The sequence below is a fragment of the Diadema antillarum genome, unplaced genomic scaffold (assembly GCF_040938485.1).
Source record: "Diadema antillarum isolate AM-2024a unplaced genomic scaffold, OU_Dant_1.0 seq00001244_RagTag, whole genome shotgun sequence".
Lineage (NCBI taxonomy): Eukaryota > Metazoa > Echinodermata > Echinoidea > Diadematoida > Diadematidae > Diadema > Diadema antillarum.
Window position 1 is genome coordinate 111,869 of NW_027272031.1, and position 25,890 is coordinate 137,758.

Consider the following 25,890-nt stretch of genomic DNA (forward strand, 5'->3'; position numbering starts at 1 on the left):
AAAGATCGGTCTGTATCTGATCGTCGCGGGGACTGCGTCTGGCTTCACGGATCCCTTCCTATACAGGAGAAGAGCAATAATGTCAAATGGGTGATAAGACTCCTAAAAGACTCCTAAATAAAAGACAGACGGATCTTTCTGTCTAATCCATTCATGGTACCAAACTTTATTATGGATTTCATATTTGCAACTACCTTACATTACGCACGATTCGATTTGTTTTGGTGGGTAATCTTCAACCCTCGAGAACAAACTTCGAGCAGCAGGTGTACAACTGCGACAACCGGGGACAGTTTTATGATATTTTGACGTGTCATTTGTCAAAATGCCTCCGAAGAAGGGTGCAGCTGGTCCTAGCAAGAAAACTGAACAGAAGAAAAAGGATAAGATTATCGAGGTAACCTTTCTAGCTGTAGTATTTTCCATTTTGAAGTCGCCTGCCAGCCTTCTGAACCGTGGTATGGTGCACACTGCTTCCTTTTTTGGTGCATGTGTATGCACGCAGTGAGTTCGCGCGCTATGTCGCCGTGGGTGAGATGGGCGATAAGCGTTTGTTCATTCATTCATTCATTCATTCTAGAAGAAACATATTTTATGCCTATTTTGAAACGGGTCGTTCTTACTCTTTCCCCTCATCATTGCACGTTTGAGATCGTTTGTGTTTGAGTTGTATTCATGAGTCTCCATAGAACTCTCTTGCCACAGATACAGGAAATTTCCCGATCCTGATTCTATTTCTGCAAGCTGATTTTACGTTTTTATGTTTCTACGTAGGCTACTGCACTGGTGGTACCAGTGCCAGTGGCCAGTGGCAGTGCAGTGGTCGTGGCTGTGGTGGCCTAACGTTACATTGCATTTGTACTGCCTTAATTGTATTACTGTATATAGCCATATAGACCGATCTAGATGTGGATTGAGTGACATCATGTCATTTACTATAGACTAGCGCTAGTTTAGTGAAAATTTTTAGGAAAATCGGAAAGCCAATTAAGAAACATGAATTCTTTTTTTTTTTAAAGTTTTGGGGACAGTCATCGCTGCCCGGACTGACACTGGATAAGGAGACTATGAATGCATTTGAATTCACAAGAATCTACACTTCATGCTTGTTATGAGACATCACATCAGTATGAACATCAGGAACTTTGTATTTTAAAGAGAATATAGAGTGTGTCCAAAAAAAATTGATGTGTATCAATCAGTTTTCACTTTCCTATCCTAGACATTCCTAGCATTTGACGTGTTGACCTCTTTCAGAAAGCTGGAGTAAATTTACATTGTAACAATGGCCTGACCAGACGCCGTGCAAAGCACAGCGTCCCGCCTTACTCAGCACACCTGTATAGTAACAGAGCTGTGTAATAGGGTAACATGTTGATGGAATGTGTACTTTTCATGAAAAACAGAATTTCACGAAATCCTATTTATATTTTTTTAATATTGTAATCCATAATAATGATCTTATGAATTGTAGTAGTCGTCTTTGAAATCCAGCAATTACAGCAAAAAGACTTTAAGAAATCTTAACTATTAAATTGATCGTCTGGTTTCCTCAAACTTTCACTAAAGTGTTCTTGAGACTAGGCTTACTAAATATTGCTGCTTTCAAACTATCCACATTCATGATTGGGCGTCGGTTTCCTTTAGTTCGGTGTTACTTATAGGATTCTGAGATATTCTCCTTGCGATGGCACTTGCCATTTTAAACACTTTCAGGGATTTGTTTCATAAACATGTATGAATTCTACTTTTTTCAGATGATACTCTTGCATAGTCACTCAGTCAACGCCAACAGTAGGTAGTCTGGTGGTAGAAGTGAATTCACTGGGAGTAACAATTATTTTGTGTTTTACATAATAACGTATAGAGTAAGGGAGGGAGTTTTCGGCCTTTTTATGATGTAGGTAAAAAGTAAATAACAGAACCAAAGTGATGAATACACAAATAAAGAGTGTATATATACATGTAATCCCTAAACATATCATGAACCAGTGGTAAGATATTACCATGGCAACAGTTAGAAAAGTGACAAACTTCTTTGGAGGGAGTTTTCGTCCACTCTGGGGGAGTTTTCGGCCGCTATGTAGTATTTGATAATCCTTTCATTTAGACAGTAACAAAATGACTGTATTTGTTATGAAAAGTTGTATACAGTGCACTCCCGTTACAACGAACACGGTTATAACGAAATTTCGTTATAACGAAGTTAATCTTCTGGTCCCAAAATTATCACCATTAAAGTCTATGGTACAAAATTTGCTTATAACGAACACAGTTATAGCGAAATTTCCGTTATAACGAAGTCTTTTCCGAGCGCCACGGACGAAGAAAAACAAAAGAAATGTGCTCCGTTATAACGAAATGCGAATTGCTTTCGAAAATACGTAGCAAAACATGCATTTATAGCGTCTCTGCATGGGTGAACGCTTCACACTACTGTGTGTTCGCTCCTTGTGTCACACACAGTTTCTGAGGGGAACTTGCGTTTATTATTGTAATACAGTTATCCCATCTCATTTCACACAGCTTTCCAGTGTTTGATGAGTAAAAAGCAAACATAATATGATATATACGTGGTTCTTTGTTTTCATTATATATTGTATTTGTTTGGTTATAACGAAATTTCGTTATAACGAAAGAAAACTGCCGGTCCCGAGCATTTCGTTATAATGGGAGTGCACTGTATTAACAAACAATATTCCTCTCTTCTTAATTCATCCACAAATTTCAGGGTTTTTTTCTGCAAATCTTTTCTTAATATTGTATTTTTCTCAACCTACAACATGTACCCTTCTTTCATTACTAACACACTGTATACTTACAGCAAAAGTCACATTGTTTCTCCCTTCTTTTTAACATTTCTCATATAGTGATGGTAATTTTCTTTTTTCTGCTTGTGTGTATAATCATTGAACTTTCTTATATCTATTCCTTATTTATGATCATTTCCCCCTTTTGTCTCATTAGATCATAACATAGGTCTACTATTCAATAAATTTCATTATCTTTATTGATGTAAAACTTCACTGTTCATATGGGGGGGGGGCAAAGTTTACATCTTTTGCCTTAATCCTTAGGAATATGACAATGAAGACAATCTAGGCAGGCTTATGTCTTCTTATTTGCACGCATATAAGGAAGTGCAAAATTGGACTAAACTTACGCTATATTCTCAGTTTTTAAAGTGAAAATAGAAAATCAAAAACTTAACGTATCAACGCCAAATCTCTGCAGCTAGGTCAGATTGTGTGAGCAAAGATATGATCGAAAGTTTGCAAAGGTGGCCGAAAACTCCCCCCGGACGAAATTACCCTCCCTTACTCTACAAAACAATCTCTGGATCTGGTGAAAAACATTCAATTCAAGTAATTACTGGCATAATAAAGAAAGGATGAATTTACCCCATTTACTCTATTTCTTTAGAAAAGATTCAACGTACTTGAAAAAAAAATGAATGAAGTTGTCAACATTTCACTGAAATCAACTGAAAGTTAGACATGACTGACAGCAGCTGTAGACAAATAACATTGAATTCACAGTCACATTCTTAATGTATAGACTATTACATCTATGGCCTTCTTGAGGCTGACTTTGTGTGAATGCATCCAGACTTGCTTGGTATATTGTATTTATATATTTTCAATCTGCAGGTAGATATTGACTACCTCATTCTTGAAAGATGTTTAAAAATATGTTTTTGCCTCAGCCAGTGGTCATAATATTAGACAAAAATCTGATAGCTTGAATGATGAAAATACATGTGTAGCTATATGCCTATTTGATTTGGCAATCCATGATGAAATCTTCATGTACATGTGTAATTTATTTACCCATTATTCATTTTGTATTTCCTTTCTAGGATAAAACCTTCGGCTTAAAAAACAAAAAGGGAACAAAACAACAAAAGTACATCAGTAATGTTCAGCAGCAAGTCAAGTATGGCAACCAGAAAGCATCAAAGGTAAGATCAGTGCTACAAGAGTAATTGTATGACAGGAGATTATTGGAATATACCGTTTGCCAAGACTGAGTAAATTGTAGTTAGGTATGGTATTGATGATAATTGTAATTCCTCATGAGTACTGAGAATGTAATATTTTTATCATGAATATTACTTGTAGAACTAGTAGTAGTAGTTTTGTAGAACCATAGTAGCAGTAGTAGTAGTAGTAAGAGTAGTAGGAGTAGGAGTAATAGTAGTAATAGTACTGAGTATTGATAGTATATCATCATTAAGAATGCTCTGGTATTATTGCTGTGATTTATAATGAATATAAATAACAGTTAAATATTTATAATGCACTAGATTAACCTACACTGTACATGTTGAAGGCACACAGAAAAATGCTCGTGACAATTAAAGCTGATACTATGTGTATAATATACTGCTTTCACAACCATTCTTGTAATTAATGTCAGCCAAGAAAATGGGTCATGTAATATCAATTTATACAGAGTTTGTATCTAAGTTTAATTGTGTGATAAAACTTACAAAATTTTGTAGTTTCACAAAGTTGATTAAAATGATTATAGTGTGGTAATTGTGAGTAAGTTAGCATGTATGGAAGTGCTGCTTCCTGCTCTACATTAAAATGTCTAGATCTCTTCATTAGTTGCCTATATGTCTTTGGGTATCTATATGGCTATTCAGTCACTTGTTAATTTGACTGCCAATTCACCTGCCCATCCATCTTCAATCTTTTATTCTATGTTTTGATCCTTATCTAAAATGTATTTCTATGTCTCTTTTCCAAAGGCAAAGGAACAGGAGCTTGCCCAGAAGGGCGCGAAGAAAGAGTCCAAGAAGAAAGAAGCCGAGGAGCTGAACATGCTCTTCAGACCGGTCATGGAGGCTCAGAAACTCTCCAAAGGTAACCAGATCTGAAAGAGAGACAGTTTGTCACCCTGTTCGTTCGGTCACTCTATCATTCATGATAGGCAGATTACTGTACGAGCTGAAATTTTGGCGGTGGTTTTTTGCCTTCGAACCGCGAAAATAACAACAGGCGAAAATAACAACGCGCAAATAAGTAAGTTCAGTTAGACCCTGGCAACCACGAAATTAACAACACGCGAAAATGTCCTCAAAGTAGAAATTCGCGAAAATATCTGTACGCGAAAATTTCAGCTCATACAGTAACTCCTAACTACAAGTTCCATTCACAGAATGCTTATCAGTGATGATTGGACTCTATAGTCAGCCAACGAGGATCTACACTGTGATGACAAATTGTATTAATTTGTTTTCAGAACAGAACAAAAAAAAAAATGTGAGATCAAATGTTGGGACATTGGCAAATCTCTCTCAAGAGTGTTCTTAATAATGTGGAAAATTGATTCCGTTACAGCTCAGAAAACAAATATTTCATCTTTTTGTATTGAAATCAAAGCATTGTTGTATTGGTTGATTTTTTTCTGTGTACTGTGCATACACTGTATACATGTACAGTAAAACCAGAAACATTCCGGGCATGAAACTTTCACAAATTGACAACTGGTATTTAATGCATTGTATGTACAAAATCTTTCTTGCACATTTTAATTTTGCAATTCTTGGCTCTTCAAGAAATTGGCAAGAGTTTCATGCACACAAATCTCTCAGATTTTACAGTAACTATTGGATTTGCAAAGATGTCATAAATGCATCCTTTCAAATACAGTCAACCATGCTTCAGTCGACCTCGCATTTAAGTTGAATAATCACCCAAGTCAAATGTCTTTTCAAGTCCTTTTCTCTTTATTTTCTATTGATTTTAATCCCTCATAAATCAAATTTTCTCTAAGTCAAAGCTGTTTCTTCAGTCCAAATAGATTCAACTTAGGAAAGGTTGACTGTACATATCAAGTTGACGAACTTGATAAGGAGCCCTGATTATTCTCCTTCTTTTTTTTTTTTAGGAGCGGACCCCAAGTCTGTCCTGTGTGCCTTCTTCAAGCAGGGAACTTGCACAAAAGGAGACAAGTGCAAGTTTTCGCATGACCTCACCATGCAGCGCAAGGCAGAGAAGCGCAGCGTGTATGCAGACATAAGAGATGACGAGCTAGAAAAAGGTGAAGCCTTCGTATGTCAGTCATAGGATGATCTAAACAAAATTCCAAACATTTTGGCCAGAGTGTTGATCAAAAAGAAGAAAATGTATGATAGCAGAGGAAAAGAAGACATCTTTTCATCCTGTTGAAAATGTAGATTTACATGATTAATAGAGATGCCATTGTTTATCGTAGTTTATGATTGTTGTGCTTCTACTATGAAGTACCAGCAGATGTATTTGTGTTTCGTGCCCATCTATCTTATATAGTGTGCAGCTTATGATTTCTTTTGGTAAGTGTGTGGGGTTTTTTTACGCATTGATGATATTATCTTTACAAATTGTATTATCATTACTATCAACAAACCTCCAGACAAACTTTATGTGCAAGTAAAACAAGTGAGGTATAAATTCCAGTGTGCTAAACAGCTAAAAGAAAAAATATAGACACTTGTTTTCTTTACCTATCCAATTTTATATTTGAGTCAAAACTCTGAGGAAATATTACAGAAATAATTCATAATCTTTTTCATTACATCATGATCTGTTTGTGTGAAATGTCTAAAATGCTTACCTAGCTCTCTTCTGTATGTGTATGCCCCTATGCATACATGGGCTACATACATACAGACAAACAAACAGACTGATCACACCATTTACAATACTGACAAATGCTGGCCGGTACTGTAGTCACTTTGAGAAAGATTCTAATTTTCCTTCCTTCATCTTCATGTAGAAAATTGAGATTGCACAGAATTTTTTACTCTGTTTGACACTGCGACATTCAAGAAATACCAGTGTAGCAGGCATTGGACTTCCTCTCACTCTATGGCCCGAATCAAACCTATTATGCAACTGGAGGTAGAATAATATACTTTTCCTGGCTTCTCGCCGTGCACTCTGAGGAACGTGAATTTCCAAATTCTGTAACAAGATATCGATCAATAAAATACAAGTCTGTGATTGGATGAATGTGACCTTATGAATGATGATGGATTATTTGTTAATGTTCTCTCATGAACAGAACATTGTCATGGATGTTTTTGTTTTGGAGGACGTATTCACATTAAAAAATGTGGGAAGGAAGGCATGATGAACTTAAATTAATGCAATATTTGTTTGGAGAAACAGTACAGATTGGGTGCAATATTACAGAAAATGTGTATTGTGTTCATGAGCAGACAGCTAGGTGTGGCCTTGTTGGTGGTGGGTACTGGTATATAGACGTTGTATGTTACAGGTGTGAATTATTCTCAAAGTATTCTGACTACCGGTGCCCCATATGGTAAAAGAGATACGAATTTGACATCATGGAGACGTCCCTGCCACCAGCAGGAGACTGGAAAGAGTCTTTAAAAAAAAAATTCAACATGTATGATTTCATCGCGACTCCCTGGAGACTCGGCTACATTGCAGGAGATGTCACAGAGACATCTCTGCAACCAGGGAGACTCGAGTTGCCAGCGGGTCGCCAACTAGTCTTTAGCCCAGTGAGGGATACCCACTTTAATTTTCATTTTTTTTATTGATTCTCAAAGATACCATGGAAAATTGGGATGAGGACAAGCTGAAGGAAGTTGTCAACCAAAAACACGGAGAAGCCAACAAAAATCAACAAAAGACGGACATAGTGAGTGTATACAATACCTGCCTTTGGGTCTAGTGTCAAATCGCAATAGCTGTGTTTATATCATGACTGTTGTTGATGCTTACATGCATGTCCGCATTTGGTTTACTTCAGATTAATTTGTGTGATAATTGTATGTGTTACTTTGTAAGAAATCATGTGCGATTGGAAGTTACAGGTGCCAGAATGATTTGGAATAAACGAACCATGAAATTAAATTAAAAAAGTAGTCATTCACCCAGGAAACAGATTAGTGTAAGAGAAGCGCTTCATTAGCTTGTAACAAGGAGATTCGAGAGATGGAGTTACAACTGACTATAATTATTCAATCAGCTGTCAGTTTTCTATGGATGGACAAAAGAATTCCACACGTGCATTTGTGCCTTTGATGTTCGATGCTTGAAGCCGCCATCTTTCTGAGCAATCTGAAGAGTCATTTTTAACGCTAACATTATATCGGGTGTATGCTGCTCGTTTATATATCAAATGCAATGAAATTTCACCTAATGATAAAGCATATAAAACAAAAGTCAATTCCGTTCGAAAGTATGTGCAAAAGTGTAAATCTGAGCTGTATTTTATGAAAGTGTTTGAAATTTTACCCTCATGGAAAGCCGGTTTTATCACTTTTCTCCGTATTTCTGCCAAATGAAACTAATATGGTATCATCTTCAAGTATAGTTCTTTATAAAATGATATGTCAGATTAGCGTAGAGACACGTACAGTCGAGTAATTTTGATTTCTATTTCAGCAAATTCGTGCCTTTACCATTGTCTACCGCCCATTGTTTGCAAGTAGGGATAGCGAAAAATAATTACCATCACAAAGACATATCTTCCTTGGAAAGTGGCTGGTGATTATGCAATGAGACACGAGTCAATTGTCTTCACATCTGAGCGGCAGATCCAGTTTGACACATACTTCAAATATTTTTGAGTGGCGGCTTCGAGCATGGGATCAAAGTGAATAACACTGTTGTGACTCCATTTCTCGAACCTCCTTGCTTGTAACTTGTTAAATGTTATATTTTGCGCCAATGCCTACCTCATATTGTAATATGTTTTATTTGGAAGTTGGCTTCTTTGATGAAGATTTGTTGTTATTTGATGAAGTCTATGTTATGTATGCAGGGGAAAACAAAAGCAAAACAGAAACAAACAGCAGTGGTTGCAAAGCAGTGTGTTATGCAAGGTGGTATCAAGCGGTAATCCTATTTTGAGAGAAAGACATTGTGTATATAATTTTAAAGTGAGTATTCCGATGTTGTTTGTGTGTATTCTTCTAAGGTGTGCAAGTTCTTCATCCAAGCGCTGGAGGACATGAAATACGGTTGGTTCTGGGCTTGCCCAAATGGGGAGAAGTGTAAATACCGACACGCCCTCCCTCCGGGCTTTGTCCTCAAGAAGGATAAGAAGAAGATGGAGGAGCAGACGGAAGAGCAGATCTCACTGGAGGAGCTGATCGAAGAGGAGGTGAGACCCTGTTCATACTGAACAATTAAGGATGGTCCAGAGTGGATCATTGAAGAGTGCGATTGCATAGACCTAACCTGGTGTAGCCTGCTTTAATATGGTCCATGGTGCTGGTCTTTGGCCAAGGTGTAGAGCACTGTGATGACATAAAGGAATCACAAAAGGACAAAAAACAGCAACAATGCAAAAATGACTCACATGTATGCCTAAACTTTGAAATTTTGAGGCTTTTTCGTTGCACATATTTCATCAGATTGGTATATGTTGTTGTTGTTGTTTTATTTCCGTACTAAAAAAAAATCAACACATTTCATACATAAAGGTCAGTAAAGAAAAAACATACATACGGAGGGTAGCCCAATATGGTGATGGTTATCACAGATAAATTTTGAGCAAAATCTGTTGATGACTCAAGTCACAGATATTAAAAGGTCAATGCCTGCGTATTCCCACCATGGCTGTATAAGCTCCAGAAATACAATGTCATGTGATTATAGTTTTCACCAAAACTGGCTGTCGATGAAGTTTGTGGCAAAATTTGACAAAAACTCAGTTCTGGAATAGTATAGTCAAGTTTCATCCCTTGACATTGAAATATGGAATATTATGTCTTTAACCTGTTGATCACTGAATTTGTTGTCTTTGCTTTCTTGCTGACAGAGGTCAAAACTGGGTGGTACCCTGACAAGGATCACCTTGGAAACCTTCATGCAGTGGAAGAAGAGGAAGATTGCAGAGAAGAGGAAAAAGCTGGAGGAGGACCAGGCCAAGAAGCGCAATGAACTCAAGCAGGGCAAATCACTCGGGGTTTGTTGTTTTCTTCTGTCTTATAATGTCATCATCTACGTCATGTATTATTGTCTCTGTCCTGCCCCAATTTTGTCCCCCTTGAAACATAATGGAGTCATATGAGGCCTGAGCTTGCAATTGTAGGCGAATTTTCATTAGAGGCAAAAGGATAAACATACAGGGTAAGCAGACACGTGCATGTTCTATGCACTACATGCACTGTCTGGGAGGCCCAGGACACAGAACAGAGAAAACAAAAGGGTTATGCATGTAGGTTAGGTGTCAAAGGCAAGGAGCCAAACGAGTAGGGAGGTGGAATTAAAGCAAATGGTGGAGTAAATAGAAGGAACAAAACATTCTAAAATGGTGATTACAAATTGTGCTGGAAATAGTGCAATGATTTGAGGCGTTGTCACACTGTCCAAATATACGGGATACTTATCATATTAGTTATTGTCACATAATTTGGCACCAACAACCCAACATGCCCAACTGCTGTATTGCCACGTATTTGTGCATGTACACCAGCTAGCTGTTTCAGCTGTCGTGTGGATTTAAAGGGACTGTACAGTTCTGGTTGGGGTGAGGATTTAGCTTTTACCGTTTTGCGAGATATTCAGAAACTACTCTATGAGATGTCAAAGAGCATACAATTCTAAGGGGTATCAAAAGTTTATTTGATGAAAATCAGTTTTGAAATGGCTGAGATATCCAAAAACAAGGTGAAGCAAAGAGATCGTAATAAAAGTCGTGGCCTGTAGCCTTTTATTATTTTCACTTTTTTGGATATCTCAGCCATTTGAAAACCAATTTTCATCAAACATTGAATCCTTCTTAAAATTACATGCTCTTTCATGTTTCATCGGATGTTTCTCATTATCTCACTTAAGAATGTTATAAACCTGAATCCTCACCTCAACCAGTACTGGGCAGTCCCTTTAATATTTCATTATTACACTGCCAAAGTGAAATGACTGAATGAAACAAAAATCTTGCTCCATTGCAAGATTAGATCACCCTTCTTATGCAGGTTTTGGTGTAACAGTGGAAAATGATGCAATAACATCTCACGTGCTAGTCAGTATCACATTATTTCTGGTAGTATAGGGCTGCCTTGTTATAATGTCATCTTATCTGTGAAGTATAACCTCTTATTTTGGTATGTTTCTCCAGGTTACGGGTCGTGAACTCTTCCAATTTAAGCCGGAAATGGCTGGAGAAGACGAAGACGAGGGTGATGTCATCACCTACAAACGGGAGGTGGAGGAGGATGTAAGTTTTGATCCATTTTCCACTAATTTTGCCCCCAAAAGTATCATTGCTACTATTCACACATAACAGGATAAGGTTATAGAACTGAGCAACTTCTCTGTTGTTTCATTGTGTAAGACTTGTAAAGCACTATTCATACATGGCACTGCTACGGTTTATAAATTTGTCAGCCTTGCTTTTCTTGCTGTATCCCTGGGTGGATCATTGGTGGTACAGTAATTGTAATCTTGTATTGTATGTCCATGCTATCATGTAACAAAACCCCAAACCTTGCAAGAGATTTAAAATGCTAAGTAACATTAGTATTGTGTTGTAAATGACCACAATAGAACTTTACATGCTAGGTAAGCAAAAAGGTGGAAAATCCAGTGGATACAGCTTATATGATCACATTCATATACTGTATACGTCATACATTTAGCGAGTCTAAATTTTCGGCGATCAGGACTTCCCGACGATCGTGGAGTTTAGTACTGCACGGAGAAATGTAAATGTGCACGTCACATTCATGACGGGTTCAGCGTCAATATTTTCGCTTGTCTTTAAATTCGCGAATAGCACCTAACTCGCGAAATTTGCAAAAATAAAAGCATCGCAAAATATTCGCATTTACAGTATTAAAGACATTGACAACAGTCATCAGTTAGGCAAGCAAAGCATTTATAGAATGAACACCATTATGATTTGTTTTGTTTAGTTTGGCTTCATTTGGTATAATTTCATGCGAAAGGCATCTTGCAAATGGAGGAGACAGTTCGTATCTGACATATTTTGTCTCCTTGGCTACACACTGTGTGCAGGATTCAGTCAACGTGCAAGATGTCAGTATAGAAGCCTTTGCGGCAGCAGCCATGGAGATTGACAGCACATCCTCAATCACAAGTAAACGGGATCCGGCGGATCGCCAGGCTGCTGCAGCGCCCTCTACCAGCAATCATCAACAAGGTGGGTCATTCAGATGTAAAATTTATATTTTATGTATTCAGCAGGGCTCAACATTAGTGGTGGCCCATGGCCACTAAAAATATATGTAGGGCCACCAAATGAAATATCAAAAACAATTATATCATTGTGGCTTGATCTGGCAACTAAGATTCAAAATTAAATTATATATTTGCTTTCATTTCGGGCTGCTACATTTCTTTTTCAGGCCACCAAAACTTCAGATTTAGAGGTAATAATGGCCCGAACAGCCATCAGAAAAATGATAAAAAATAAAAAATATATATATATATGTATACCATATAAAGTCTGAGATCATAAAGAAAAATGTGCATAAACCAGACTTTGACATTATAACCTTTACAGGTTTCTAGCATTCAAAGAATGTTTTCCATGTATTTAAGTAGGGCAATATCAATTTAAAGTGTAGCATCTACCAAATTCAGATCGGCCCAAAGCCAAGAAATTATTTACCTGACATTATATGGCTTTCGTGATGACACATCACAAATGATAAACAGGGTATGGTAGATTTCATGATATTCTCTCACCTTGGAAATCAGTTAAAAACATCTGATACTCAGTACTTCGATAAATGGCTGTTTGAAGTAATACATTGCTAGTTTTCATGTAATAAATCCCCCCTGATGACATTACTGATACAGGGGAAACTCGATATAACGAGATGGTCAGAACCGAGTCGTTTTCCTCGTTATAGCTGATATCTCGTTATATCAGTAGGCATAAAAGAAAGTATAGCATAAAGACATTCATTTGCACATGTGGGACTACCCATCATCTTTCAATCAATACTGATAACTTGGTAATGTGTGTGAGGTAATTACTCACCTTTATGTGTAAGAAGATGTTTTTCGCCAATGAAATCCAATATCAAGAATGTGTTTCTTATTAATGGTAGATGTTTGAATTTGTAAATTTACATAGCTTGCGATTGTGTCAAGATCGTCTGTGGATTGGTATGTGGTTATGGCATGGGTGTGTGTTGTGTGTGGAAAGCTTGAATATGGTCTGCACAATGCTGTGTGTGTATGCGACACATTCTGTATTTATGTACATTACGACTGCGTGTGTGAAGATGGGGAATTCCCTACGTAGAAAGCCAATCACAGCATCAGATTGCCTCACACCTCCTAAACATCATGATGATGTCATGTATACATACGGCCGTCCCACCACATTTTCTGCATGTATCAGTGCGCATACACACACACATTCACGTACAACATGCGGTGCTAGCTGGAGTGCACTGAAGAAAATAATATGTGTGTACAAGACAGTTTTTGGCGCATCGAGCTTTACAATCTCGGAACATGATAGCACAGGCGAAGTAAAGCTTTACCCGAAGACATTTTGCTTTATCTCGCTATAACAGGTTTTATTTACTATGTTTTTCTTTGTTTGGAAATCACAAAATTTATCTCGTTATAGCAGTTATTTCGTTATAGCCGATCTCGCTGTAAGAGTAGCATTTTACATAGATTTGTGTGGAAGGAAATTTGGGACCGGTAAAATTTCCTCGTAATAACCGATATCTCGTTATAGCAGTGTTCGTTATACCGAATTTCCCCTGTATTAGCAAATTTCACTGCAATAGTGCAGTGATGGCAGTATTGTAAAATCAAAGGAAACTTCCAGATGATTTTCTGACTTCAGCCTTTGAACATCAATAGATTGGCTATACTGGGTACAGAGTTTCAGAATTTGTATTGATTGCAATGAAGAATAATAATGTTTTTAAAATTTAAAAAAAAGCACATTGACTGGGGATGATGACATAGCAGCTTTGAATAAAAGAATGCTTGATTGGATGCTCAAGGAAGCAGAACAAAAGAAGAATGCATGCATAAATTCTGCACAAGCTAACTTGTTAAAGCAAGTGTTAAGGCAATGAAATTACATTGCTATGTTACTGGAATATGGGATCCTCCTACATCGTCAGCCTTGTTCACTGTAATTTGTTTCAGGTTTTTCAGAGTATTGGTGTATCTTCTCAAGAAGCACAATAAATCCCATAAAATCTATACATGGCACTGTCGATTTATGTACTACATGATGTATTATTATGAATATCATCTGGAAATATGTCAAAGGTGTTAGTAACATGTAATTGTTACTTCACATTTTGCAGTGTGAATTCATACGTCTCATTTTCCTTGTATAATGCTACTTTTACATGACCCTTTTGATTTAATGTTTCCATATTGCTGGGTTTTGGTCTCTCATACAGACGAATCTGGGAAGCTAGACCAAGCTGCCGCTATTATACCTGAAGATGATCCTACGTTACAAGCCATTGCTGCTGCCGAGAGTGCGCTAGCCAATGGAGGAGAGGCAGTGTTAGACGATGTGGACATCGATGAGGAGCTATTTGGAGCAGAGGCAGACATCGATAAGGAATTAGAGGCAATCGATCTGGAAGATTAGACCGGTCACTTGGCATTCTGGGCATTACAGGAGGAAGAAAAACTTTGCAAGAAATAAGCCAGGCAACTCTGAATCGATTTGAGGTCTTCAACAACAAAAATTTTGTCATCGGTTAATGAATGGAAGTCGTAAGTGATACCGGTCATGCAGGGCCGTCGTCCTGTCAAGCAACATCTGTACTTGTGTGTTTTTGAGGGTATGACTGAGGAGGACGCGGGTGTTACCATGCCAACAGGATGACAAATTTCGTACCAGCATGGATGACATCTCGTGGAAACACACCGTCTTTGCCATCTCAGCCCCTCAATTTGCGGGATCATCCATTGCTTGCGGCAAGGCACCAGTGATGCATCGTCAAGCAACCTCACAACCAAATGTCACTGGTACCAGTTGGCAGCACCGGCTAGAAGCACCGTACATCCACCCAGAGGTGCAACTCGTGTGTGTGTCCATGGGGATGTGAGTGTCTTGTGCTGTCACCTCAGCATTGCACCATGCTTTACCTTGTCATCATTGAGAGATAAGAGAGCGACATTTAATAATGTCTGCAGGTAAACCAGCAACATCTTGATCTACTGCCTCCTTCTGTGATGCATGGGCAAGAGTCTGTTTTATTGCCACAGCAACAGTCACGTTTTCTCTGGTCACTGTTCATCCTCATTTATCGTTAGCCAAGAGATAAGTCCTGGACGGGAGATTGTTTTTTGCAAATTATGAAAAATTGTAAGAGAGCCATATAGTGAAATACAAGTATATACCTCTTGATGAGAGCTACATATATTTGCATATTTTTTTTCTTCTGATTCAAAGGTTTTGGAGAAGAAAAAAATGCTTGAAAAATGAGGCCGGATGTCTAATTTCTGATAAATCAACTTAACTAACTAGTTATGATTTGATTTTTTTTTTCAACCTATTGGCCTCATATCTTATGCTTTGTATTTCTTCTTTTTTTTAATTATTTTTATTTTCAACATACAGTCAACCTCGCCGAAGTCAAATCTATTTTGAATGAAGAAATAGATCAACTGTTAGAAAATTCAGCTACTGAGGGATTACAATCAATAGAATACAAAGAGAAGAGGACTTGAAAAGACATTCGACTTAGGAGATTATTCAACTTAAGCCAGGTCGACGTAAGCAAGGTTGACTATATTCATATAAAACTATGAAAGTTACAGAGCAAACTGAGTGTTATGATTAAGTCCATTATATCATCAAAAGCATGCACTTTGATGACATAATGGACTATAGGTATATCGGACAAGCCGTCTTCCTTATGTTTCTTCTTGGCACAATTGCAACTGCTAATGACCAGTGGGTGATGGGTGGTCCACAGGTATTCTTTGCAAATGTGGTCAAGTGATAGCCTTACCAGACTCCAAAATAAATGATATGACTTTTTGTGAGAGCTCTCCTTGTCCACGATGGAGCTGGTTGAAACATGGTTGAAATATTGTCGGCCTGTAGATTTGTGGTCATTTTCATCCATAAAGTGACCAAGGAGGATTGTTGAATGTTGTACGCTATAAGTAATAGCAGATTGCCGTGCTGTGATTATAACGCAAAGGACAGGCACATGAGCCAAGGTGGTTCAGTTTGTTTTCGTACAGGGTGCTCCCATTACAACGAACACAGCTATAACGAGAAACTTCGTCACAATGCAGTAAAAATTCATCGCCCAAATGTATCATCTTTATATTTGGGGAAACTTTTCACAGACTCATATTTCTCCATAGATGATACTAATTGTTCGTGAAATGAAATGGCAACAAAATGTGACAACCACAAGGGAAAGGTCCTCATCCATCACCCATTCACTTACATCTGAGTCAGTGAATGGCTTGTTTCTTACTTTCACTGTTCATATCTAAAATGATATGAATATTGGGAAAACATTGACCTGGTGGATGACCACTTCATTGCATTAAAAACTCAGGTGTGCATCCACTTATTTTTCTTTTAACAAAGTCCAGCTGCTTTTCATTTTCAGCTAATTTTTTTTTTCTTATTTACTTGTATATTAGAATTTGTAGACCATATTCAGTCAGATTTTTTTTTTCTTCAGTGAAGAAGTGAAGAGCTCAATTTTGCGAATGGAGAGTAAAAGAGAAATTGCATCAGTGCGTTTGTTATACAACATTTAAGTGTGGTAGTGCATGATACCAACACCAAAAGTGTTTGTAACTCGTGAGTTTTGGGGGAAAATGTTGCCAAAGAGACTACAATCTACACATATCTTCATGCAGAAGAAGGAAAATTATTCCACTTGTTTCACTAGTGTACGTGGGACAAACTCATTAAGGGATCCTCGTATATCCACGAACAACAAACCTATTACACCATTGCATCAATTATCAATCAATGTGATTTGTCTGTGGGATACTACACATTGTCAAAATGATTCTTCCAGTGTCCTGTGTCACGGCATGTGATTTTCATATCTTATTCAAAATATGTGACCCGCTACAACAAAAGGATCCTAAAGTCGCTGTCGGGTGAGCCGAGAAAATCGAGTTTGAAGTCAGATCATCAAAATCCGTCAAAACTTTCGGATTTCTGTGTTCGACACAGTTACGTAGTCTAATGTATCTTCTATCATCTGCAGAAATTTCGAAGCTAAATGATCAGAGGAAAGGCAAGAAAATAGCATTTTTCTGGGCCATGATTTTCTGACTTTCAACGGAAAAGAAATTTGTCCGAAGATTTGGATTTAGCGCCGCAGGTAGACTCCACCCCTAGCAACGAGGGAGTGATCTCATTGGTCAGTGCATGGCATCCTGGTTACTGATTGGTCGTGCGTAGACCACTGGTGCTAAGCTTGAATGAACATTGTGGAGGTCGCTAGGAGCGTGCCTTCTATTGTCAGACGGTGAAAACCGTCTTGCTTCCCCTTGATCATGATAGCGTCGGAAGGGAAACTTTGAAAGCGGTTTTCTCGAAACACCAATTTCTTAAACCTCTCAACATGCGCTAATAAAACCATTGATATCTCTGCAACCGAGTACTTTTATAAGTCATGTTATATATGGCATTAAAGTGGAAGAGTAAGGGAATCATGTCATGTCATTTTCAGAAAATTGTCATCCCCCGACTTTCGGATCCTTTTGTTGCAGCGGGTCACATATATGTGTTAGAAAACTGGCTAGAATTTATTCTATCAACTGACAAGCTTTTAGAATTGTTATCATTCTATCTTCACTAATTTGCATTACATTCAGTGGGTACCGTGGACCAGCTTGAGCTATCACAGCTCTAAGTGTGTGCACCACCTATTGCACTAGAAGTGGACTTGCCATTCTACAGTTCAGAGATATCAGTTTGATATCCCAACCAACTTATTCCAGGACACTTCTTTTTCACACAAATTCTCGCTGCTACTGTGTATGAATGGCTCATTGTACTGCATATCTTTCAGTTTGCTCAAATGACCAAGAGTTCCCGCTACACTACGTGTACTATATGGCTTCCTCATATGTGGGTGTGTAATTGCCCAAATGAACAGCTCTGTAATGTACATCCTTGTCCATAAAGTGGACATTTTCATAGCATTGATGCATTTAGGTAAAAAACAAAGTGTAGGGTGTGTGTTCCCGTAGGTTTTGAATTATTTCTGAATTGCTCATGAAATGTTTGTTGCATTATATCAAATTTTTACTGAACCCCAAGGCCTTTTAGATAATCTGACTTGGGATGGGGGTTGGGGAGGTAGGTGTCCCGACAGATTGTAATGATAACAGAGAAATGTCATAAAACACAGTATAATGCATTTTCGACATTTAGATTGCATTGGTGTTGTGAGATGAAAAATGGTTGGAAATTGAATGGCGACGCAAATGAGTATGTGAATAAAATACAAACGATAATAAGAAAGAAGTGGTACTCTTTTTTTCTGTAAAACTAGTTTCGAGCGAAACTGTTGAAGAGAATGAGGTTGAGGAGAAAGTGTTGTAACAGGGAGTTCTGAAAGAACTGTGAAGAAAAGTGGATAGTTGAGAAAAAGGACCTTTTGCTATAAATTAGTTCTTAGCGTAACTATGAAAAGAATGGTGGCGTGAAAGATCTAGCAGATATTGTGAGTGGATAGCGTAAAACAAGGAGTGTTCTTTTGCTGTAAGTTAGTTCCGAGTTGAACTACACTACATATACATTGTATTTGAAGAGTTGTGGAATGAAGAGAATAGATGAGAGGAAAGTTACGGAAAAGAGGTGTTCTTTCACTGTAAATTTTTTCGAGCTGAACTTGTAAAGGGAAGTAGGTTAAGAAGAAGAGAGTATTGTGGCAGGGAGTTCTGAAAAAAATATGGAAAATTGAGAAACGGGTATTCCTTTGCTGTACATTCTTTGCCATAAATTCTTTTTTGCTGTCACTTCTCTCCCCAAATCGGTTGACAAGCCAAAAAAAAAAAAAAAAAAAGAAAAGAAAAAACTAAGGAGGGGGCTTAAACACCCTAACCCCCGATCCACCACTGAGCCCGGAAGTATGTTTTTATGTTCCCTACCCATGTCGTGTTGATTGCATACTTGTAATTATTTCTGTAATAACAGATCTTGTCGGAACACGTCATGGTCTGATCACCTGCCTCCTGCTGTCAATTTCATAGTTTTGCTTTTCCATTTCATTCCTAACCCTAAAAGGGCGGGGGGGGGGGGGACCAAATTTGCAACGTCCGCGCATACTTATGCGAAGCCACGCCCGTTTTTGTAACGGAATGTCGTCCCAAAACGGGCACAATTTTGTGATTTTGTGTACATTTCCTATGGAAAACAGTGCTCTGTCATGAAAGCCATAAAAACCTGATGTTTTTCACAATTAATCACTTTCATTGATTAGTTTTGTGCTAATTATGGCAGAAAAGTGGTCAGTGACAATTTCCAATGAAAAAACAGAAAAAAACAAAAGTTGAAAAACAAAGAAATACATAAGAAATTCTGAAAACAATAAAATACATGTACATAAGAATTGAAATGAGTTTGGGAAGTTTTTATGATCTACAATTGTTGAATATGCCAAAACAAATATACAGATAAAAAATTAGACTCTCAATGCCTTTGATTAGGCTAATATATGATCTTGAGCTTAATTTGCATAATTAATTAACTAAAATTAGAAAATGATTGTTTCAAAATATCTTATGACACAATCTTGTAGTTTATGACGCGGGTCTCACACATGCAAAATTTCATCGCGATCGCACCACCGATGGCCGAGATCTCCGGGGGGGGGGGGGGGGGGGGGGCGGGGGGGGGGGCGGAATCCATCCCCCATCCCCCCCCCCCCCCCCCCGGTCTGAGCATAGCCAAAAAAGCCCGACCCCTTTAGGGCTAAGACACCCGCCTGCTACCACTTTATTATGCAAATTACAAGAAATCATATATACATGTATCATTGTTTCTCATTGTCGTGGTAGTGATTTTCATAAATGATATCTTTTTTTAAGTTGAAAAAAAAAAGAGATATTTTACTCTCATCATCTTTCTTACCCAAATACCATTGTAGTTGTAAAAAGTTAGCCATGGCGATTTCTACAAAGTTATTGGATCAATAATCTTGCTCTATAATGATATTTAATTTTCAAGTCCTTTCACTCCGAAGATGGGGGAGAATGACCAAAGGCAATAGAGGGCGCTATTCGTTATTCAAGCTACTAAGTAACTTCGCTAAAACGCCAACGGAACGACCACGCATTTATACACCCAATTCCCTCTGAGTTTGATAATACATATGGATGGTGTCAGAAAATTACATGTCAACTGTCAGCTTTTGCTGCTGTCATGGATGCAACGACATCCTCTTGAATGAATGGGTGTACATTGTATTACCGCTGCTGTGTGGAGGTTCGGTGTAAAAATGGCAGAGGTAAAAATGGCAGAGGTACAAATGGCAGGGGTAAAAATGGCAGAGGTAAAAATGGCAGAGGTAAAAATGGCAGAGGTAAAAATGGCAGGGGTAAAAATGGCAGAGGTAAAAATGGCAGAGGTAAAAATGGCAGACGTAAAAATGGCAGAGGTAAAAATGGCAGGGGTAAAAATGGCCCATTTTTTCCCGGTCTCCCCTCTTTTACTTTCCTGCATTTTTTTTTTCTCACGGATACCCTCTGCGTTTTAATGGAAAGGACCAAACCTCCCACCTAGCCTCCAACGTCTCTAAACTATTGCAAATGGAGCATGTACAAAAATTGTCCAGAATGAAAACTGCATTCCTTCACGACCAATAGGGCTTACGTACATGTACAAAATATTCCCCTCGTTTTCCTCACTTAAACAGGTAGGATGCATATCGCCTCACCTGACCTCTTTCTGGTTTATCCGAAACATTTTCTTGGGGCTATGAGATGAGAGTGCATAAACCGTGACGTAAACGATGTATACGTTATTATAAACATTAAAACGGGAAAAAAGGTATACATGCGCGAAAAAAAAACACGCGTAAAGGTTTGAAATTCTCGGATCACCACAAAAATTTAATCGTTTGTTACTTGTGCCATTCTCAACCTTTCCTGCAAGTTTCATCTCAAACCGTTAACTACTTTTTGACTTATTTTGCACACGAACAAACTAACTAACTAACTAACGAACGAACAAACCAACGGTAACGAAAACATAACCTCCTCCCTTGGCGGAGGTAACTAACAAACTAGAAAAGCACTCTGAGAGCGCAGACCTCCGTCAAGCATGCAGCTCATTTCCACCATTGATCATGTTCTTCCATAGAACATAAAAAAGAAGGGATTGTGAAATTATCTTGTGTAAATTGAATATGGCGGGATCTAAGACTCTTCATATAGCTGCGTACTACAGGCCTCATGAAAATGACGAAGAGAGTCTTGCAGAGCTTCAGCGATCCCTGTGTAAATTAAATCGCGATCATATGGTAGTCATCGAGGCGGTGATTTCATTCTACCTGGATGGGGTTGGATTGGATTTTCTTACTGTTGTTGTATAGTTGTTGTATAACAACGTCATTTTCGGTGGCTGAATCTACCAATCTTTAGCAACACACCATGTTGATAGATTTACTACGTTAAACATAATGGAATCTGACTTCGGGAGCAACAGCTAAGTTTGAAAGGCATCAAACATTTACATTTTTTCGCCTGCGGATTCGTTCGACAATGATTGAAAAAATCCCATGACAAACTATCGGTTTTTACTCTCACTTGAACAGTTTATTGCTAAAGTTCGTCTCCAGTTTTAATAAGCATAAGTTTGTTAAGTGACCACAAAGTGTTCATTAAACTTCGAGATATTTGTTTTTGCGCCATGTGATACTTGAACAATGCAATAAAATATTTTGCAAGAGCTTACTTATGTCTGCCGATACATCTGCTGTAGTTTGTTTTTTGCGTTTTGTATTTTTATTTCTACATTACGTGATCAGGCCTTGTGAAATAAATACCCTCCTACGAAACCTGAATGTGAGAAAATAACATAGAACAGGTGAAAAATTAGCGGTTTGCTTCCACTACTGATGTCTCCTTTACTTCTTTACACTAAACAGTTCAAAGAATGAAAAATAATGACAATATACAAGCCTGGACGTGAGCGGAATTCGTTTGTGTAAGAGTGTGTATGTGAGAGTATGTATCTGCGTATAGAAGTATATGTTATGTACCAAAAGTGGGTTCGTGAGTGTGTGTGTGTGTGTGTGTGTGTGTGTGTGTGTGTGTGTGTGTGATAACTTCATTTGACGAAACAACATAGGATTATACTGTTTAAAGGTTTTGCAGCATCGTTGGAACCCCCTTATAATGATAGATAATAGTAATAAAGATAAAGATAATAATAATAATAATAATGATAATAATAATAATAACAATAATAATGATAATAATAAAAATTTCCCATAGGCCTACTATAGGCTCTTAGCTGATTTATTATTCCTCTGAACGGACAGATTACGCCACTGCACTTGAACCAAACTCAGAATAATGAGAGTGCTCTAATCTTTTTAAAACATAATTCAATCAATATTCTTCAAACCTGCAGTTGGAATTTGATAATTCGATACAGTTTGCTCTGGCTAGGTTATCAATCAAAACCTCTTTATACGTTTATCTCTGACGAAATCGCTCTCATTACTTCTGACATTTTACCTCTGACATTTTTACCTCTGACATTTTTACCTCTGACATTTTTACCTCTGCCAGTTTTACCTCTGACATTTTTACCTCTGACATTTTTACCTCTGACATTATTACCTCTGCCATTATTACCTCTGCCATTTTTACCTCTACCATTTTTACCTCTACCATTTTATACCTCTGCCATTTTTACCTCTGCTATTTTTACCCCTGCCATTTTTACCTCTGCCATTTTTACCTCTGCCATTTTTACCCCTGCCATTTTTACCTGGCACCTGTGTGGTTACGTGTGGTGGCAAGTTCTTCCATCTTTCCCCGGCAGTATCCAGTGCCTGATATCCATGTTGCTATGCTGGGCAAGCCTCGGACAAGCTTCCAGGTTGTAAGGTAAGAGCCTTTATTATCAAATATGCTATGCATAAAATGTGAACGTGCAATCTACATTATACTCGTATTTATGATAATCTGTCTATTAAACCTGTAGCATAACAACACTACATAAAAGGTACTTTGGCGACTTCAGGATATAACCACTTAGCCGTCTGAGACAGAGGACCTAAAATTAAACATACACCGTAAATCAATGTTTATGGCCTTTCTTGTCTGCATCCTGGAATATCACGTATGTCATTTTTATAAGAAAAAAATCGTGGGGCACTAGTATCGTACCTAGGTTTTCTTATACACCAAGCAGGTACTAGATGAGCCTAGTAGGCCTACCTTCTTGGTAACTCGTCGGCTAATTTTTGAAGTTCAAGGCACGTCATCCCACACTTGTTTAACAAAAATGCCCAATACACAACACACACGCGCGCGCGCGCGCACACACACACATAAACACTTATGTTACACACAAATTGCGTCAAACGAAAGAAAAAGATTATTTGGAGGCTTAGGGGGTGTTGCAAGAAAGATGAATTAATTGCAACTCCCCAAAATCTAAGTTGCAAATCCTGCAATTAATTGCAAGCTCCCTTCTTGCAACTGCATCCTGCGATTGATTGCAATTTGCAATAGATATTTGCAATTGATTGCAACTCGACTTTCTTGCAACACCCCCTCAGTTGGATGGGTGAATAAAAACAAAAACAAAAACAACAAGACAAAGTTGAAGATAGACAAGATGCAATGTATTTACTCAGGACAATAAAGAACTGAAAGACAAAGAGAAATCGGTAGGATTATATCTGGAATTACAAATTGTAACGAAGAAACCTCTTTCAATAAAAAAAATGATTCATAGAAACTGCGCAATATAAATTCACAATTATTATTATCATTATTGTTATTATTATTATTATTGTGATACCCCAAGAAAATAGACCCCCCCCCCCCATTTTTTTAGAAGTTTTGGACAATTGCACTGATTTAAAAGAAAGAACATACCCTCACAAACTTGATCCATCCACCCCTAAAGCCCGGAGTGGAGTTAACCAAACTGCTTGAAATTCAGAGAAAAATGACATCACTCAGATGGATGTGGTTTTGAGCACACTTTTCATCCCTGCATCCATCTTGACTGGACGTGTGTTATCTTTCTCTGCATACAGATCAAGAGTGATATTGGAGTGTAAATTCAACCCAGTTACCCGAGACCCGGGTAACATTTTCTGGCGACCCTGCCAGGACGGCAAATCAACGGGTTTGAAGGATGAAGACTTGCTGTCCTTGGACATTGAACCTGGTATGAGCAGTTAATCTCGTGATGCGACGACGAATTGGCTAACAGCTATACCGTACTGAGACTCCACGGCGAAGGCTTGGGTGAAAGTGAAGGACAACTAGTCTACAAGGCCAGATAGGGGGCAGAATCTCAGCAAGCTGCCGGGAGAGCCTGACCTTGTAGATCCGAGGATTCGACACTTTCAACATGGAAGCCTTCGAGGAATCTCAGTTCGAAATAGAAGAGCAGCTGTTTGGTCTTCGCATCGAGGAGCTACGGCAGGTATGTCCTCTCTTGGGCATACCCACACCGGACGAGGATCGGTCAAGACAAGCTCTAGTACGGATGATGCAGTCTTCCCTTCGGAAGTTAAGCTCGGAGGAGGAGGGAGACAAGAAAAAACTGGAGACCTTGAAATCGCGGATTGATGCGATTAAGCAAGGCTCCAGTGATGACAAGGATGAGATGCAGGTTCTAATAGGGGCTCACAAGGCCAGGATGAGCCAGCTGGAGAGTGACTTCCAGGAGAGGTTGCGTCGTTTGGAAGCCCGGGCTGATGAGAACACGCATCGAAAAGATGAACTGCATTCCTTGCCTCCTTCCACCCCACCACCTGCTGCCACCATCCCCGACCACGCAATGCCGACTACGACTCCTTCGACTGTCCCTCCACTTTTCCGGAAGGAACTGCGGATCAGTGGGCAGATCGGGGAACCCAACCAGAAAGACCGTTTAACCTACACCAGCCTCAACCACCAGATCGAGGCTGCCCTCTCAAAGGGCTACAGTGAGAGGGAAGTGATCGAGGCAGTAGTGAGAGCCATCACTCCAGGACTACGCTTAAGGTCTTACCTTGAGAATCACACCCGCCTAACCTTGGTCACTCTGAGGACGGTTTTGAAGGCCCATTTTCAGGAGAAGGACGCCACGGAAGTCTACCAAGAGCTGTCGAATATCAGCCAGCTGAAGAACGAAACAGCGCAAGCATTCGTTATGAGGGCGCTTGACCTGAAACAAAGGGTTCTCCTCGCATCTGAGGACTCCACTGCTGGGTTGAGGTATGACCCCCACCTCGTCCAGAGCATGTTTGTACATGCAGTGGTCACGGGGTTAATGAACGATAACATCCGACAGGACATTAAGCAATCCCTCACCCCAGGGGTGTCTGATGAAGAACTTTTGGAGAAACTGACCACGGCTGCAGCACTGGAAGCAAAGCGTCTCCAGAAGGTTGGGGTAAAACCTCAAAGAATCAACACAATCACGACTGAGGAACCCCCATCCAAAACCCCCAAGGAACGGAAGCCAGAACTGCGCGAAGAGATGGCTGCCCAGATTGCAGAATTGAGAGCGAGTATTGAAGCTATTCAGGGGAAAATGTCGACATCTCAGCGCTCCCCACAACAACAACAATCACAAGGATCCGGACGTCGACCACCTCAGCGACCAAGGGGCTGCCCATCATGCCGCAAAGAAGGGACAGGAGATGATTGTCAGCACTGTTATAAGTGTGGAAGCAGTGAACACTTCGCTCGGGGATGCAGAAAACAACAGGGAAACGACCAGGGG

At 38.9% G+C, this 25,890-nt stretch overlaps 1 protein-coding gene across 1 annotated transcript; it reads left to right on the forward strand.

Moving 5' to 3' along the window:
• Positions 1-255: 255 nt before the first annotated feature.
• LOC139745232 (zinc finger CCCH domain-containing protein 15-like) lies at positions 256-16,273 on the forward strand. Its single transcript, XM_071655638.1, has 10 exons — positions 256-397; positions 3,860-3,961; positions 4,757-4,871; positions 5,899-6,051; positions 7,568-7,659; positions 8,944-9,129; positions 9,790-9,936; positions 11,092-11,190; positions 11,991-12,135; positions 14,381-16,273. The coding sequence occupies exons 1-10, from the start codon at positions 326-328 to the stop codon at positions 14,575-14,577; spliced, it is 1,308 nt and encodes a 435-aa protein (XP_071511739.1). The 5' UTR covers positions 256-325; the 3' UTR covers positions 14,578-16,273.
• Positions 16,274-25,890: the final 9,617 nt, after the last annotated feature.

What these genes read in the sequence shown, in the direction of transcription:
- LOC139745232 (XM_071655638.1), top strand. Translation starts at nt 326, where the DNA reads ATGCCTCCGAAGAAGGGTGCAGCTGGTCCTAGCAAGAAAACTGAACAG. An exon ending in AGATGACGAGCTAGAAAAAG is followed by an intron (nt 6,052 to 7,567) that starts GTGAAGCCTTCG and finishes TGATTCTCAAAG; the next exon opens with ATACCATGGAAAATTGGGAT. An exon ending in TACCAGCAATCATCAACAAG is followed by an intron (nt 12,136 to 14,380) that starts GTGGGTCATTCA and finishes TCTCTCATACAG; the next exon opens with ACGAATCTGGGAAGCTAGAC.